The sequence below is a fragment of the Hemibagrus wyckioides genome, linkage group LG07 (assembly GCF_019097595.1).
Source record: "Hemibagrus wyckioides isolate EC202008001 linkage group LG07, SWU_Hwy_1.0, whole genome shotgun sequence".
Classification (NCBI taxonomy): domain Eukaryota; kingdom Metazoa; phylum Chordata; class Actinopteri; order Siluriformes; family Bagridae; genus Hemibagrus; species Hemibagrus wyckioides.
Window position 1 is genome coordinate 8,716,660 of NC_080716.1, and position 18,723 is coordinate 8,735,382.

An 18,723-nucleotide genomic window follows, 5' to 3' on the forward strand; every position below is an offset into this window, starting at 1 on the left:
CCCAGATCCAGAAATGCTAGTATTGTGTGTTGTTCACTCAGACACAGATTACATAAAAGATATTTAAACAGCCTTGCAACAGCTTTTAGACTTTGAGTGCAGGTGCCATTTATATTTATTAATTTCTAATATTAAATACAATAAAACTTAAACCTAGTTTTTGTAATTTGTTGGATGACTAGGTATTGCCATAGCTATACACAAATGTCTTAAAAATATTTCTGAAGTATTGTACAAACACCCACACTTACCTGTTACATAAAGTTTTGTGCCGGAGCCGAAGAGTTTTCGAGATGACACAGTGTTTTGTTAGGTGACAAAAAAGAGGACTCTTTGTGTACGACTTGTCTCTTCCATGTTGATTTTGCATTGCTGGAAATAGCTTAAATATGGATTTTAGATCAAAATATTTAGATGTAGTAGAGAAAAGAAGCAGGCAAACTAAGCTCAGTGAAGATATTTGAGCAAGTTTATTGTGATCCTACCACTAGGTGGTGAAATTGAATGAGAGGCATTTTCTCATTAACAGATATACTACAAAATGCACACATCAGAACAAATAGATCAAATCCATTGACATTAATGAAAATGTTCACTTATTATTTTAACCCTTATCCTATTTTTTTTGTTAGTGATCTAATTGGAGCACATCTTTAGATCTTTAGAAGAACACTTTATCTGACACATTTGCAATTACAGCAGAGTAAATTTTCTGTTTAGTGTCACCCAAATGAGAATGGGTTCCCTTCTGAGCCTGGTTCCTCTCAAGGTTTCTTCCTTTCCATCCCAGGGAGTTTTTCCTTGCCACAGTTGCTTGCTCATTAGGGATAAAATAGTCTAATTATAGAATTTAATCATTTATTCTTATTTCTAGTTAATTAGTTATTTTTTTATTTTTTATTATTATTTTTCATTTTCCCCTCCCCTTTCTCTGTTTTCTTCTTTTGTAAAGCTGCTTTGAGATAATGCTCATTGTAAAAGGCGCTATACAAAATAAACTGAATTGAATTGAATTGAATTAAATTATTATTATTATTATTTGCATATCCCAGCTTGTTAGGAACCTGGGGTCAGAGTGCATGGTGCTGGGCCTTGAATGCTTAACCTTTTAACCTGTACGCCAGAGCCTTTAACTGTCACACCATCACTGTCCCTGATTAGCACTATTAGCATTATGGATGGAAATGCACATATAATTCACTCAGAATTCGATTCAGTTTAGTTTTATTTGTATAGAGCTTTTAACAAAGGGCATCGTCTCAAAGAAATGTAAAAAATTAGTTTAGAATTAAATGAATATTAATCCCTAATGAGCACGTCTGAGGTAACGGTGGCGAGGAAAATTTCCCTGAGATGATATGAGGAAGAAACCCTGAGAGGAACCAGACTCAAAAGGGAAGCCATCCTCATCTTTGTGACACCAGAGAGTGTGATTATAAATAATGTCATTTCTATAACAGTATATAGTCAAGTGGAATTGTGTAACCAGGAGCTTTTGAGCAACTTATAAATCAGAATAATTTATGAATTCATTAAGCTGGTGCCATAGTCTCCAAGTGGTTCTATTCACAGCTGACCCACATATCTCCAGGTAGCCCAGCACTGAGCACCACAAAGTGATGAAACCCATATATGGTTCATTCCTGAATAAATAACCACTAAATCACTGTGACCTCATCTGTAATAGCAGAAAGCCAGAGAAACAGGGTGCATATGTTGTGTCTATTTTTAGACCTAACCCTAAAACCTTATTCAGTGTGTTTGGGTATTGCCAAAACACAGATGAACATCTCATAAGCAATTCTATAACTGTACCACAAAAAGTCAGGCAGAAATCAAAAATGGAAAACAGACCTTGTGCTTAAAAATGGGAAATTATTTTGAAAGAATTTTTTAATGCATTTTAGTGATCAGACAGTCAAACAAACTAAGAGAGAAAATCAAAATATAAAGAGGAAGGTTATCTGATATTATGATATATATCTTGAATGCACCATATATAAGATATAGTTACAGAATTTATTAATTCAACAAAGGCAATCAAATCACTATATGGAGATGGAGAAAACTGAGATGCATTGAGCAGTCATGTTACAGGGGCACCATTAACCCATATGGATACATTGATATCAGCCCTGTTTTGTAGATAGAATACACTAATTGAAACAAAGAATGGAAGGGAAGCATTAATGGCACAACCAAGAGAGAGCTCAGGATATTGTACATCCACAAATCAACAAGATTCCAATCTGACATTAGATATAGTACCTGCAACATTAACTGGCAGATGAAAAAGCCCTTAGAATCCCAGTAAGAATCCCTGACAATCCTGTGTTAAAAAGGTGTTCTGTATGCTGTGTAACTCTCTACGCTCTCATGAGGCTTACTGCATTTTTCTTAGCTCAAGCAAACATATATAATAAAAATCTAATTTAACACAAATATAATTTGCCTGGTAAATCTACCTTTATATTTTATGGCTGCTTGACTAATGTACCTGCTACTTATTATTTAATCCACTGGCAAACAAGTAAAGTAAAAGCAATTGCCCTAAACACAACTGTGTGAGTTTTTGTATGTAACCTTAGTCTCTTTTCTCACTGTGATGCTGCACCCTGTTCCCACAGCCAACAAACACAGTAATATGTTCCTGAATGCTCTGTCTTCAAATTGGGGATGATCAAAACAAACTTATCATTTGCAGTCTTCTCTGTTTTCAAGAATTCAAAACCAGGTTCATTATGGTTTGTTGCATCGTTGATTTTGACATACTGAACCATCTTGAAAGTTTCACTCTCTTTTTTCTGATACCAGTAAATATAAAAATAACAGTCTCGTGGAAAAGTACATTCTATCTTGGCAAGCTTGGAGGCAGGTTTAGTCATTAGCATCTTCTGGTCCAGTTTCACATCACTGTCCACTGTTGAAAAGAAAAATTCAAGATTGGTAAGAAAGTGTTTTTGGTCACTAAAATACAATAGTTCAAGAACAACAAATTTTTATTTACCAGAAAAAAAGCTATAAGAAATTAAAGTAAATTAAAGCTTTGAAGTTTACCTGAACAAATTAGAAAACTTAGCAATAAAAGAAACTGCAGTGAGAGATGCATGATGACATGCAGGAAGCACAAGAAACAACACCTGCAGACTCTGTGAACAGAATGAACAAAATTCAGGGGAGGTAATCATGCAGTTCACCCCTTCTTCTGGTAAACTCATTGTTTTTCATCTAATTATCTGTTCTTGAAGCAGCAGTATACAGCAAGGTATATTACACAGGGCATCATATAATACAAGTAATATAGGGTAATTAATTAAGGGTAATTATAAAATAAATTAGTATCACAATATATTGCTTGTGCAGAGGAGAAATAAGTACTTGGACTCATTGGATTTATGCAATTTAATATACTTTCATTCCACATAGCAACTTAAAGTGTACACTAAAAGCTTGAAAATTGGACTCAAAGGGGAACCCATCCTTATCTGGGTGACACCAGATAATGTTATTATAAAATTATACCCCTTCTATAATTGTGTACTATATGGTGGAAAAATGCAGTTGTGCAACCAGGAGATTCATTCTACTTTTAATATGAAGAATATCTTGTAACTGTTCTCTAAAAGACACTTGAAAAGCAATCCAAAGCCATTTTCATGTTTTCTAAACGATACTATCCACAGCAATCCCATGTATTTCTGTTCTGTCCATGTGGGGCCAGCCCCAGCAGCAGAGGGCCGTCCCTAAGTGATGGGAAATCCAACCAGAAGCAGGGTATCAGGATTGATCATGCAGGTCTGGACAGAAGAAGGGTCAGGATTACTGGTATCTCAGGTGTAGCATGTGTAACAACAGTAACACAGAGAATAATAAGCCATGAACTGCAATCAAAATGAACGGCAATCTCCCAAAAATGAAGCACCAGGGATAGGGATCTAAAAGCATTTAGACAAATCAAAACACTTTTGGAACAATATGATCAATTGGGTTAAGCTCCTGTGAATGACTTTGTCATTATAAGACCTTCCACTTCTTTTGCCCAGATAAAGTGACCATTGTTTTTGTGTTTTACTTTACAGTTCTCACATGATTCTGTCATCAGCTGTCAACAGCTCAGTCAACCAGTTCCATGTCTGTTGCTCAGTACACCAGTGGTTTCTTTCAGGACATTCCAAATTGTTGTATTGGCTAACTTTCCCTCTTTTTCAGCTTCAAAATGGCTTGCTTTTCCAAATACATTTCTCAAATACAACTCACTGATCTTTATATTGGCAACAATATTTAACAACAAATGCAGTCTTCACTGATGAAACTAAAAGCTAAAAACAAGAGTAGATGTTTAGAGCTATTTACTGTTCAATCAGTCAGTTTAACAAGGCTAACAAATAGCAACTCTCACACATGCTCCAGTATTTTTGTTTGAAAGGTTTGGGTGGACTAATATAAAATGTGCCATGTTATATATCATTTGACACGTACACTATATTGCCAAAAGTATTCGCTCACCTGCCTTGACTCGCATATGAACTTAAGTGACATCCCATTCCTAATCCATAGGGTTCAATATGACATCGGTCCACCCTTTGCAGCTATAACAGCTTCAACTCTTCTGGGAAGGCTGTCCACAAGGTTTAGGAGTGTGTTTATGGGAATTTTTGACCATTCTTCCAGAAGCGCATTTGTGAGGTCACACACTGATGTTGGACGAGAAGGCCTGGCTCTCAGTCTCCGCTCTAATTCATCCCAAAGGTGTTCTATCGGGTTGAGGTCAGGACTCTGTGCAGGCCAGTCAAGTTCATCCACACCAGACTCGGTCATCCATGTCTTTATGGACCTTGCTTTGTGCACTGGTGCACAGTCATGTTGGAAGAGGAAGGGGCCAGCTCCAAACTGTTCCCACAAAGCTGGGAGCATGGAATTGTCCAAAATGTCTTGGTATGCTGAAGCATTCAGAGTTCCTTTCACTGGAACTAAGGGGCCAAGCCCAGCTCCTGAAAAACAACCCCACACCATAATCCCCCCTCCACCAAACTTTACACTTGGCACAATGCAGTCAGACAAGTACCGTTCTCCTGGCAACCGCCAAACCCAGACTTGTCCATCAGATTGCCAGATGGAGAAGCGCGATTCGTCACTCCAGAGAACGCGTCTCCACTGCTCTAGAGTCCAGTGGCGGCGTGCTTTACACCACTGCATCCGACGCTTTGCATTGCACTTGGTGATGTATGGCTTGGATGCAGCTGCTCGGCCATGGAAACCCATTCCATGAAGCTCTCTGCGCACTGTTCTTGAGCTAATCTGAAGGCCACATGAATTTTGGAGGTCTGTAGCGATCGACTCTGCAGAAAGTTGACGACCTCTTCGCACTATGCGCCTCAGTATCCGCTGACCCCGCTCCGTCAGTTTACGTGGCCTACCACTTCGTGGCTGAGTTGCTGTCGTTCCCAAACACTTCCACGTTCTTATAATACAGCTGACAGTTGACTGTGGAATATTTAGGAGCGAGGAAATTTCATGACTGGATTTGTTGCACAGGTGGCATCCTATCACAGTTCCACGCTGGAATTCACTGAGCTCCTGAGAGCGACCCATTCTTTCACAAATGTTTGTAAAAACAGTCTGCATGCCTAGGTGCTTGATTTTATACACCTGTGGCCATGGAAGTGATTGGAACACCTGATTCTGATTATTTGGATGGGTGAGCGAATACTTTTGGCAATATAGTGTATATCAGAAGGCTTGGCTGTCACTTAACTGAGGAGCACAGGGACAAAATATGTATTTGGCTGCATTTAGAGCAGTCATTCAGATGGGTTCAAATTGTAAACAGCAAGAATTTTTATCTTTGGAATTGATAGCATCCATGGAAGAGCTTAGTCCCTTAAAATGGCAATGGCCAGAATTGCTTAGGACCCTGTTGGTCTATCCTAACACACAATGTGCTCATTCATTCACTGGTCACTACTGAATTCAATGTAGCAAAATATTAGGATTACCAGATATGTAAAAATGTGGTGGCTCGGGGGCATATGAACTCTCACAAAACTCATCAGTCTAGTAGAAGTAAGACAACCTGCCTTATACAGAAGTTCAATTGGGTTCACCAGTGGCTAGACTAACTGACAGTAACTGGTTCATTCAATGGAGCCATTGGAGCAGGTCACAGTTGAAACAGAGTGTAAATAGTTATCCACCTGATGGCCAGACACTTCTTCTCTTTCATTTTGTACTTACTCTCTCTTTCTGAGAGCTTTCAGTTAATGCACAGCAACAGGTTCTCCTTCCCTTTCACTGCCTTGGACAAAATGTGCCCCACTCTGATGAGCTTATGTATCATGATTCCAGTCTACTAACTGTGATTTTAATTTTGTCTAATTGAGTTTCAACTTTTTTTGTGTTTTTATATGAACAAAGCCATCTACTTAATTTGAGTTTCTATTCTTGAGTTGCATTTTGTATTCCAAGCCATTTAGTCTGCAAAAAAATGCAATAAAGCAAACATTCATAGCAACATTTAGTTACACAATCCAGTTCTCATCTCAGCTCGCTCTCACTCCTAATTTTACTAAGAACCCTTTGAAGAACATTTGTGTATTAAAAAAAGACCTCCTGTGGAGACTAATGACTTATCATCTCAGTGATCTGTGGTTAAACTGCAACATGTGGTATATTTCCAGTAAACACACTCAGCTGCACTTCATGCAAAACCCACCATACCTTCCTCCCACAGCAGTTTCCATTCTAATCAATGCAATAAACATGACTTACGAAAAACACAAATGCATCAGTTACGCTCTCTTTTTGGTTTTCAGTGAAATGTGATAGGATATTACAAACACCAAATAATCAGCAATATCATCCTCAGTAAGACTTCTTAATTTACTTAAAAAGTGTTTTTCTCTCTTTAATCAAAGAAAATTGTGGGGTGTTTAAAAAAATGCATGCAATGTACTTTAAGGGTACATAAAAACTGTTTATAAAAGCTGGTGTGTTGTTTTAATGATGGACATGTCTCAATATTATTATTTGACATTTTTCCAGTACAACTAAACATTAAGCCAGGATAGCAATCAACTGGTAAGCTACATGGAAACTTTTGAGAGCCTCCTGGTAATTCAGAATGAATACAATTGCTTATTTACAGCATTAACAATAACACGAATTACTTCTGTCTAATTAAAGGTGATCTGTTGCAATTCCAAATGAAATGTAAAATGCCTAAAAAAATTGCCTAAAGCAATGTTAGTAAACCTCCAGTGGTTGCTAAAAGTCAAATACATATAGTGGAGATATTTAGTGAAGCATTTCACTGTACTAATACAATGCCAGTCCATTGAAATCCAGCTAGGATTTTAAAATCTGAGAGAAAATGTGTGAAGATTGCATTTGAACATTGCATTTAAATATAACAGATTGACATCCTGTTCAGAAATCCAGTCTAGTAAGCATTCATTAATAATATTATCATTAAAATGCAAATATAATTTATAGGTTATTAAAAATCATAAAAAACAATATTGTCATCCCTCTGTTATGATTTTAACCCACAATGCCTACTTCTATAGTTCAATTTAATCTATTATGGAAAAAAACAAAACAGTATTGTCACTTCATAAATAATTATGTTTGCAAGTTTATGATGATATAAATCTTTAATTTGATCATCACCGTACCATCTCACAATCTTCTCTGTCTTATAATGCTATAAGGAAACACTCCAAACCTGTAATTACTCTAAAAGATCATAAAAAAAAGGCCTGTAGTAAATTAATAAAGCCCTTTTTAACTGTTTGTGAAAACAATTAGCAATTATATAAATGCGTGTGTTGACAGGAAAAGAGCTAAATTGCATAATAATTAAATGATGAAATACACACAAAAACTCTTGTGTGGAAATGGAAATGTTTATTATAAAAATTTTAGAAGGGTCTTGATTTTATTCTTCGCATTTTATTTTTGAAAATAATTTAATAAAACAATTGTTCAGCTTTAATAATCAAGGCAAAAACAAGATAAATGAAAAGCAATATAAGTTGGTATCATCAATGAGTAGAAATAGCATAGAAGCGGGTGGAAATAAATAAAAAAAACAATTTAAATGATTTGAGTCTTCAACGTATTTAAACACACAAATAGTAAAAGACATGGTAAAAGTAAACTGTAGGCAAAAGAATTGTCAAATGAATGAGACCCATTTACGGACAAAAAAGAAGTCATGTTGTTTGGCTGATCAGTGACCTTTGCCTCGAATCATCTCCATGTTAGCAGGATTTCTCATGCACAGTAAGACAGAGACGGTGCAGAAATAAAAGACATTCTTCACCAGCAGTATCACATACGTCACACTGAACAGATACAGACTGCGGCTGAGTGCAAACAAACCTGCACAGGAGACATCAAGAAGAAATCTTTCACAGATTGTCATCAAACTTCCATATAACTGTTTTATGTTACATTCTGTCATTAATTTATTTAATAAATTTTACATTTATTTACAAGTAAATAAAATTTTATCAAAGTTATTATAACAGATAAAATATAAATTGGTCATAATTATTTAATAGAATAGTATAATTTCATTAATATATTAGATTCACAAACATAAATCATTAGATGATTTATATATATTTATCTCTTTACCAAAATTACTGATTTCCTCTTCTTCATCCTCCACTCCTTTTACTGCTATATGGGTTGAACAGTTGGTAGAAGGCTTTGGCTTAGTCTTACGAATGTCTTCATCTGTAAGGCATCAACATCACTGTGTAAGTTTAGTAAATGTGAAAATAATTTTGTAATATGTACTTGTACTATTATTTCTAAATAAAGAAATAATTATAAGCATTAGTTTAAAAGATCATGTAGATGGCGCACAAAGCATATGTATTAATGCCGAATAGCTCACACATCAGCAGCAAACAAATACAAATCAGGGATACACAGTTAGGACATACTGTATGAAATTTTGTAATGGTTTGCATATTACATTAATAATATACATCTGTGAACATTAAGTCCAACACAGATGTCTTTAGAATGTATTTTTTAATGGATTTATTTATTTTCTATTTATTGACATTGTTTAGGTCCAGAGTGACAACGGATGACATTCTGAGGACACATAAGAGCAGATCATTGCCTTATTGTTACCTGTTGGAATGGATAATTTCTTGTTTTTAACACTGCTGTCATGTTGAACCGTGCAGGTGAATTTATTGTTTTCTGCTTTCTGTTTGTCTATGATCAGCATGCTGGTTATTCGCACTTCCGGATCCTCCTCTCTCTGCTCCAGATGCTCATCATTTCCCAGTTGAACATTTTGTTTATTGTGATCTTCTGCTTGCCATGTGAATCTCACCAGGTCAGGGTACATGCCTCTCGCCTGGCACAGCAGTACAGCCTTCTCATTATTTTCGGGCTTAAACACTGTGAACGTGGACACTTGAGGCTCTTTCACCGGGGTGTCTGTATATTTAAAGGACATGCAAATATACTAATTACTGAGCAATCAATAAACACAATGAGAGAAAACCTATTTTTAGATTTATTTCAGTCTTTTGGGTAATCAAACAGAATTAAAAATTATAACATTTCACATAAAAAATACTTTAGGCCTAATGTCTGCTATAGGGTCTAACTTAACATGCTGGTTGATGATGAATATTCTAGTAAAGAGTCCCAAGCATTAAAATTGTCAAGTATAGACATTTTTTAAATTGTCAAGCATTAGCAGTGCTAAGCTTGGATCAGGATACTTATACTGTACAGTACATATACCTGTCACCTAATTATCTGAGATGTTCTTGTTATTTAGTTATGTAAAAAAACAGATTCTGTACAAGATTGCACCTGCACTCCAGAGTTACTTGTAACTTGATTAGCTTTTTACATTTTACCAGCATTTTCTCTGCAACACTGTAGTGAATGATCTCACAAACACATGTTTATACAAACAAAATGGAAGGATTTTTTAAAAAGAGCAAATGAAAGAATTAATAAACAGTTTATGAACAGAGAAATGATTAAAATAATCATTATAAAATAATGCATTTTGTCCACATTCATAACAGAACTATTGGCTATTTTAACAAGTTTGAATCTTCTGAGAAGCAACTATGGTTAATATTTTTAAATGTTTTGCAGATAAAATCTTTGTTCTTCACTTTTAGTTTGTGCTTTAATGCATAATATTGACTGCATCAAGTATTTATATATTTTTTAACATATATAAGTATTTATATATATAATATTTTATTCATTTTGTTTTGTTTTTTTTTACAAAAGAAATATTTAGATGCAGATATTTTTATCTATAGGTCCAATAAACATATCTATTTAGTCGGGTATGACATAAAACATGATTTCCTTTGCAGATATTTTTTACACTCATTTTTTTCAAAGGGGTGTACACTCCGTTTAAACACTCCTATTCCTATTTTGTTTAATTTTCATTTTCCTATTTAAATTTTTTTTACAGTTTTATTATAAAAAATGGAGGGAGGGAGAGAGAGAGAGAGAGAGAGAGAGAGAGAGAGAGAGGTTGGAACATTTCTCTTGGTGATACCTTGCCGTACATTTTGGAAAAACTTTTAACTCGGTGAGTAAAAACAAAACTGCAAATTGTGCTCATACCAGTGACGATAAGCCGTGTTCCTGATCCAAATACTTTGTAGGTGTAAATGTATCCAGAGACACACTGTGACACATACTACATCAAATATCTACTTCTAAATAATCTGACACCTAGAAAATATTTTTTAAAAGATTTTGTAAACTGAGATCAGATACCAATTTTGTTAGCTACTTAGAAATATTGGAAACGAGTAATCAATTATCATCTTACTTTATAAAGTTTTTTGCCTTTATTCATTTTGGACAGTGAGTCAATAAAAATGAAAAATGCACTCATACCAGCGACAGTAAGCCGAGTTCCAGATCCAAATACTTTGTAGTAGTAGGTTTGTCCATAGCTGTTAGTCTCACACTGAGACACTCTCCATCAAATACCTCTAAACAACTGGATGTCCAATTATTTCCTTTAATAGCTTAAATTCTTAGTGTAGAGACTAGTTTTATTGGCTATTTAGAAAGATTACAGTATCACAGAGGTTTATGATTAGATACTGTCACAAATTTGCTTTAAAGCCCCAAGATGTTTGTAGAAATATGCACAAAGTTTCTGTCTTACCTGTTACATAAAGTCTTGTTCCTGAGCCGAAAACTTTCTTCCACCAGTTTCCCACAGCATGATGTCCAATGACAAATAATACTTCATAGATATACAATAAATGTATGCCTTAAAAATAATTTTAAAAATTCATATTTTTCCCTATTTTTAATGAGAAACCATGCGGATTTTAATTTGAACATTATACCTATGTACATCATAGCGATGTGAGCTGAGTAGAAGTCATTTTATTGTTGAGTATGAAAACAATACTCAAATGAAGGTTTGATAAAAGAATTGTGAATAAACCACTAGGGGATTAAACGCTGTCACACTTAAACATTATACAACACTGATATGCACAAGTATGAATGGACAAGGGTTACTTATAATAGAAACTATTACAGCTATTTTCCCAGAATGTTTGTCATTTTATTAATAGAGGCATCACTTGAACAGAGCAGTGCAGCTGAAAGCTAAGAATTCACTCGAAAATTCATGTCATCCATGTCTTCATTAAGAAATGAGATGGAAATATAAACCAATACATATTTAATCACTGAATTACTGTAAGCTAAAACAGGTCTTAATTTACCATATAAAAGCCGATTTCTTATTTTTTTCTTTGGTTTTTGTGATATTGTGTTCTGAACATGAATTCAGTAGCCAGCTTTGATTCTGTTTTCTTGTCATCACTGAAAGTCATGATAAAAAAAATAGAAAATAGGAAAAAAAAACAGAAAAATAGATTTATTCAATAACATTTTTTCTTTTTTATTACTTTCTTTTCTTTTCTTTTCTTTTCAAATTTCAAAATGTATACAGTACTAATATGAGAGAGCATGTTTAAAAAAACAAATATAAATGGAGATAACTAAACAACAACAACAAAATAAACAACAATACTACTATTACTACTACTAATAATAATGATAAAATGAAAATAACAACAGCAACAACAACAACAACAATAATTATAATAATAATAATAATAATAATAATAATAAACTAATTTGAAGTTTTTGGTAGGGATTGTATAGAATGAAAGGCTCTAAAATAAATTGGGCTCTGAACATGGTTGACTCAACTTATTAGTTCAAAAACAACTACTGGTAGTAGGCTAATTTGGTGTTGGTAAATATTTATTATTTAAAATTTCAGTCGTCATGCATTTGGCTTTTAGTGTAGCCCTTTGACCTTTGCTTTAATTCTGATATCAAATAAATATATAAATTCCAGGTATGTAAGTATGTAGTTTAGGAGGAAGCTGTGACTTTTGATAGTGGGTTGTGGTATAGGACTCACAGTTTTAATCTCACTGTGCTCCTCCACCCAGCAGGCACAATAATATGTTGCTGAATGCTCAGGCTTTACATTGGGGATTATCAGAGCTAACTTATTTCTTGCTGTCTTCTCTGATTTTAAGTACCCAAAGCCATGGTCATTACTGTGAGCTGCACTATTGATGTCCACATATTGAATTCTCTTGAAAGGTTCGGCGTCTTTCTTCTGATACCATTGAATATAAAATTTACACTCTGAGGAGAAGGTACATTCTATCTTGGCGAGCTTAGTGGTAGATTTTGTCATTGCGACTTTCTGATGCAGCTCCACATCACTGTGCACTGTGGAAAAAAGAAAAAATATATTATTTAAGTTTATAAGGGATATGAATGAAAATTTGATAAGGGCTGTTTATATATTTCAGGGCCTAAAACATACCTGTGCAGATTAGAAAAGTCATCAAGAGACATAACTGCAGTGTGAGATTCATGGCGACTGTATGATGCAGGAAGCTTGTGAAATCCCTCCAAATAAATGATGAATATCATTAAGAGGAGCTCATCATATCATTAACTCCTCCTCTTAATCTGTTTTGTGTCAATCCTTTAAAATAACTCAGTGAATGCTCAGTTATGTTACACACACACACAACCAGAGAATTCAATACATGGCTCAGAAATAACAAAAATAATGAACAAAATATACAAACCTAAAAGAAATGGTAAAGTCACATGTTTCTTGGAGCTTTCCATAATGATTTCCACTGGTAGAAAAGGCTAGATCAGGGCATCACGAGATCACATGCATTATTTGCTGTTTAAAGTGTTTGCAGAAAGATGTGCAGGGTTTTCAGGGCCATCGTGAAAGTATGCCTTTGAAGACATGTTTTCATTTAACAACAACCTTTCATGTGCAAGCATTAAAAAGCATTGTATATACTGCTTAAAAACATTTCAGTTTAGTGTTCAGAAGCTACTAACAGACATGCACTTAGATTCAACATTGTTTATATATATATATATATATATATATATATATATATATATATATATATATATATATATATATATATATATATATATATATAAACGTTACTCTGTATAACCAAATAACTGTTGAGCAATGGAGATGTTTTCATATCATAGAAATACCTCTGGGCCACTGTGTGTCAGGTGCATCCTCAGAGGAAATAACAGTTAGCTAGACTAGAATTACTCAGGATAACATTTTAACCTATTCTGAATGTTCGTTTTTTTTTTTTTGTTGTTTTTTTTTGCAGTTTTATTTTGAATAGCATCATACAATAATGTAATAAATATTGGACTTAAATTTTTGATCACAATAGGACACTCTTGTCCTTTATTTTTCTTTAATACTTTCTAATATATTTTTAAAATGATGTTTGGCTATTGTTAAATGTTAAGGGGAAATATGTCATACAGGTGTTTTTGTTGTTGTTTTATTTTTGTTGGTGATGTTAATCTCATTGCCCTGTGAAACCACTGCACCCACAAACACAAGCCCAGTGTAGTTGTTGCTGTTATCTCTAATAAATAACATTCTAATATTAAACATGAGTGTATATATTGCATTGTATATGCATTGTATATTGTAATTTGCTACAATATTTATAATAGACAATATTTTTATGTATTGAACTGAGATATTAAAGTTTATCCATGCATCATTTTATGAGCTGAATGCATAGCAAAACAATTAGTTAATGACCTCCATCATTTCAATCAAATAACTCATTTTTAAAATAGTTTTAAAAATATTTTAATACAGCAACAGTCCACCTTTAAACAATAGTACTTTATGGTAAGTATATGGTAAAAAATATTTAAAGGGCTGTATAGATAGACAGATAGATACAAGAGGATTAAAAGTAACTGGATAGAAACAAAACATAAAATGTATAAAATAAATTTAAATGATTAGAATCTTTAGATGATTTCAACACACAAAAACATGATATCCCCAGTGAATGCTGTTTGGCTGATCAGTGACCTTTGCCTCGAATCATCTCCATGTTAGCAGGATTTCTCATGCACAGTAAGACAGAGACGGTGCAGAAATAAAAGACATTCTTCACCAGCAGTATCACATACGTCACACTGAACAGATACAGACTGCGGCTGAGTGCAAACAAACCTGCACAGGAGACATCAAGAGGAAATCTTTCACAGATTGTCATCAGACTTTTATCACATTTATCATTATGGCATTAAATGTTATATTCAGTCATTTAGACCAAAATATAAAATGGCCAGTGAAATATTAAAAACAGTATTATTTTATGTAAACTTGTCATTAATATATTTTGATTCTATTTTGCTTATTATTATGTCTTTACCAAAATTACTGATTTCTTCATCCTCCTCTTCTTTGTCTTCTTTTGGTTGTTGAGTTGGACAGACCTCCTCAGAAGAGTCAGACTTTTCTTTTTGAGCCTTTCGAATGTCTTCCTCTGTAAGGAATCAAAATCATACTATAAGTTTTGTGCACTGAAAATAATTTTGTTTTAATGTATAACTTGTATTGTTATTTCTAAATTAAATCAAGTTGCAGCACAAACACAGTTTATTATGATGAACAGTTTGAACAACAGCAGCAAGCAAATCCAAATATAAATACTAAGGACATACTGTAAGTATCTGTGAACATTATTTCAAACACAGAGGTTTTTGGGATATAATTTATTTATTTATTAATATTGTTTAGGTCCAGAGTGACACTGGATGAGGACACATAAGAGCAGATCATTGCCTTATTGTTACCTGTTGGAATGGATAATTTCTTGTTTTTAACACTGCTGTCATGTTGAACCGTGCAGGTGAATTTATTGTTTTCTGCTTTCTGTTTGTCTATGATCAGCATGCTGGTTATTTGCACTTCCGGATCCTCCTCTCTCTGCTCCAGACGCTCATCACTTCCCAGTTGAACATTTCGTTTATTGTGATCTTCTGCTTGCCATGTGAATCTCACCAGATCAGGGTACATGCCTCTCGCCTGGCACAGCAGTACAGCCTTCTTATTATCTTCAGGCTTGAACACTGTGAACGTGGACACTTGAGGCTCTTTCACCGGGGTGTCTGTATATTTAAAGGACAAGAAAATATGTTAATTACTGAGCAATCAATAAACACAATAAGAGAAAACCTATTTTTAGATTTATTTCAGTCTTTTGGGTAAACATACAGAATTGGGAATTTCATGTAAACAATTTTAACTACAGACAAATGGATGTGAACTATTATAGAACTGGGACATCAAGACATCAAGTCCTGAATGCAGAATTTGCCAGTTACCCCACGAAGCTAACCCATATAATTCCACTCATACTTTAATTAATAATTAATAATTCATTATTAATGAAATGGCATGTTAAACACTAACACTGATTTTGTACACATTTACACACTATTTGAAGAATTATTGTACAAAAAAGACTTGAAACTAATATGCTTATATGATATAATTACTATAAGATTTCAGTGTGTGTGTGTGTGTGTGTGTGTGTGTTACCGCATGCTACTGGATTAGCAGTGTTAAGTATGAATCTGAACAGATGCAAAATTTACAGTGTAAACCATGCTCATAGTAATTATTAATTAATAATTACAACAATCTGCATGTTAAACATTAAGCTTTAATATATAATGTGTTACATATATATTTTTCAGTATTATCTGAATATATAAAGAATTTAGAATATCCACCAGTTTCAGCCTCAATTTTGGACTTTTATCTGAAACCTTATGAAACTTCACAGCATGATTGATTTATTGATGTCTATTTGGTCCTTCTGAGTATCCTGTCAAATGAGAGTTATTTATTTATTTATTCATATTTGTATTATTATTATTATTATTATTATTATTATTATTATTATTATTATTATCATCATCATCATCATCATCATCATGATAAACCAAATTCTTTTGTAAATGATGTAAAGCTACAAGCATGAGAGAATTTTCAAGCACTTTTGTGAGTGTTATTAGCAGTGCTAAGTTTGGATCAGGATATTTACAGAACTTCAGGCTTTCAATGTGGAACAATACAGAATTTACTGCTTATGCCATGCTAAGCAATCTAATTCAACACATGAGGTAATTAGTAGTTAATTGTTGAAACTGGTAATGCAGAAAAGAAGAAAGAAAAATATTTATCAAATAAACATGACACATTACTAATTGTTTAAAAAACATGAATTCTTGTAAAGATTGTATTTGCAGTCCACAGTTCAGCATTGTACAATAATATTTCACTGCTCTTTTAACAGGAACATTTCAGTGAATTATCTCACATGTGAATGTTACAGAACAAATTAAAGCAAAATTCTTTATGTGAAAGTAAAGAAAGCATGAATAATTCATGACCAGAGAAAGATTCAAACAAAATGCATTCTGGCAGCCTTTGTACAAGGAGATGTTGGATATTTTCACCAATGTGAATGCTCTGAGAAGCAGCCGTGGTTTAATATTCTTAAATGTTAGGTATTTAGTCTATTTTTACACTTCTGTATTTATTTTACTATTTTTTTATTTTATTTAATTTTGAGTTTTGCTGTTGAACCTAATGGCACCCATTGGCATTTTATAGTCTTCTTTGTCTTCTGTCCTTATTTAATTAATTTTGGACATTTTATCTAGTCAGAAATGAAACTGCTAAATGTGTTTATATCAGTGATTATAAGCCAAGTTCCAGATCCACACACATTTTTAACTGTAGTCTAATCTAATCCACACTATGATCTGAGTACACCAAATATGTCTAAACAAATAATCGTCCAAACAAACTTTTTAATCATTTCTATATTTGAAAAAAAGAAATTGTTGGAGATGTTATATTTATCTAAAACTAGTAAAAAATTTCTCTTTATACAGACATTGATTCCTCTGTGGTCATGCCATCTATTTTTACTCTAAGTTTGTCTTGCCTTTTTATTTTTGAAATTTTGAAGGTCAGTAAACAAAGTAAACTGCAAAACGTGTTCATACCAGTGACGATGAGCCGAGTTCCAGATCCAAATCTTTTGATGTCGTATCCACCACTACACTGTGACACAGACTACACCAAATACCCACTTCTACATTATTCTACATTTTCTTTCAGAGTATCTAACTCTTCTTTAAGTTTCTTAGCTTCTTTAAAAGTATCTAAATTCTGAGATATAATAGAGACAAGTAACAGATGTTTACCATTTGTTTACTATATGGTTATTTTAATATTCAGATATTGTCACAAATTTGTTTTAAATGCTCAATATGTGTCCAGAATTATGCATAAAAATCTTTATCTTACCTGTTACATAAAGTCTTGTTCCTGATCCGAAAACCACCCTGCCCCACAGCATGATGTCCAATAACAAAAAATACTTCACTGGCATAAGACATTTACCTTAAAATGAATTATAAATACAAATATAAATAAATTTGATTTACAGAGAAACTAATGCAGTTGTGAATTTTAGCATGAAATACAGAACAGTGACCTGAGGTGAGTAACAGATGGTTTATTCTTGTTTGTGCAAAACAAATTCAAATGCAGATATTTAAATTCACCTCTTATTATCTTACCACTAGGGGCTGAAACACTTCTACAAGAATTTATACCATGTTAATATTAATAATGTGGACATCAGCCATCTACAGTATAACTGAAGAAGTATTATATATAATATTTGCTATTTTGTGTGTTTTCTTAAAGCAGAGTGTTTGTGATTCCTTTTATAGTAAGCAAAAGTCGACAAAAGAAAACAAACAAATCAGCATAATGAAAGCTAAAACCTCACTACAATGAATTCTGTATCACTACATTTTATTTAGGAGAAATGAGATGGGGGTGATTCATCAGGAACACATCCACCAGTTAATAACCCAATCGACCAAGTGTCTGATCATTCTTGGCCTTCTGTGACTGAAATGCAAAAATCCATGGAGGAGTACATCAAAGAGGCACTGCAACAAGGGTACATTAAGCCTTCCACTTCACCAGCTTCAGCCGGGTTTGTTTTTGTGGTCAAAAAGCGTGAGACCTGCGTTCATGTATTGACTACCGGGGCCATAATCAGTGCAAAGTGAATTACCCTTGCACCTATCAATATCATCCCAAAGCATCTACATCTATCCATTGCTAAAATTTGGTCTTGTGTAGTGCCTACAAACTAGTACACATCTGCAAAGGGGACGAGTGGAAGAACACTTTCAGTACCGCCAGTAGCCACTGTGAGTACAAGGTGACACATGGTACTCTCTAGCATTGAC

General features: G+C 33.8%; 2 protein-coding genes across 2 annotated transcripts; both read right to left on the reverse strand.

Moving 5' to 3' along the window:
• Nucleotides 1-7,954: 7,954 nt before the first annotated feature.
• LOC131355893 (M1-specific T cell receptor beta chain-like) lies at nt 7,955-13,447 on the reverse strand. The gene is made up of 6 exons (XM_058394452.1): nt 12,890-13,447; nt 12,500-12,792; nt 10,633-10,696; nt 9,151-9,465; nt 8,641-8,742; nt 7,955-8,382 (listed from the first exon to the last, which is right to left on the reverse strand). Exons 1-6 carry the CDS (start codon nt 12,939-12,941, stop codon nt 8,231-8,233), a joined length of 978 nt encoding a protein of 325 aa, XP_058250435.1. The 5' UTR covers nt 12,942-13,447; the 3' UTR covers nt 7,955-8,230.
• Nucleotides 13,448-13,641: 194 nt separating this feature from the next.
• Nucleotides 13,642-17,972, reverse strand: LOC131355890 (uncharacterized). The gene is made up of 5 exons (XM_058394451.1): nt 17,952-17,972; nt 17,762-17,857; nt 15,232-15,546; nt 14,808-14,921; nt 13,642-14,605 (listed from the first exon to the last, which is right to left on the reverse strand). Exons 2-5 carry the CDS (start codon nt 17,844-17,846, stop codon nt 14,454-14,456), a joined length of 666 nt encoding a protein of 221 aa, XP_058250434.1. The 5' UTR covers nt 17,847-17,857; nt 17,952-17,972; the 3' UTR covers nt 13,642-14,453.
• Nucleotides 17,973-18,723: the final 751 nt, after the last annotated feature.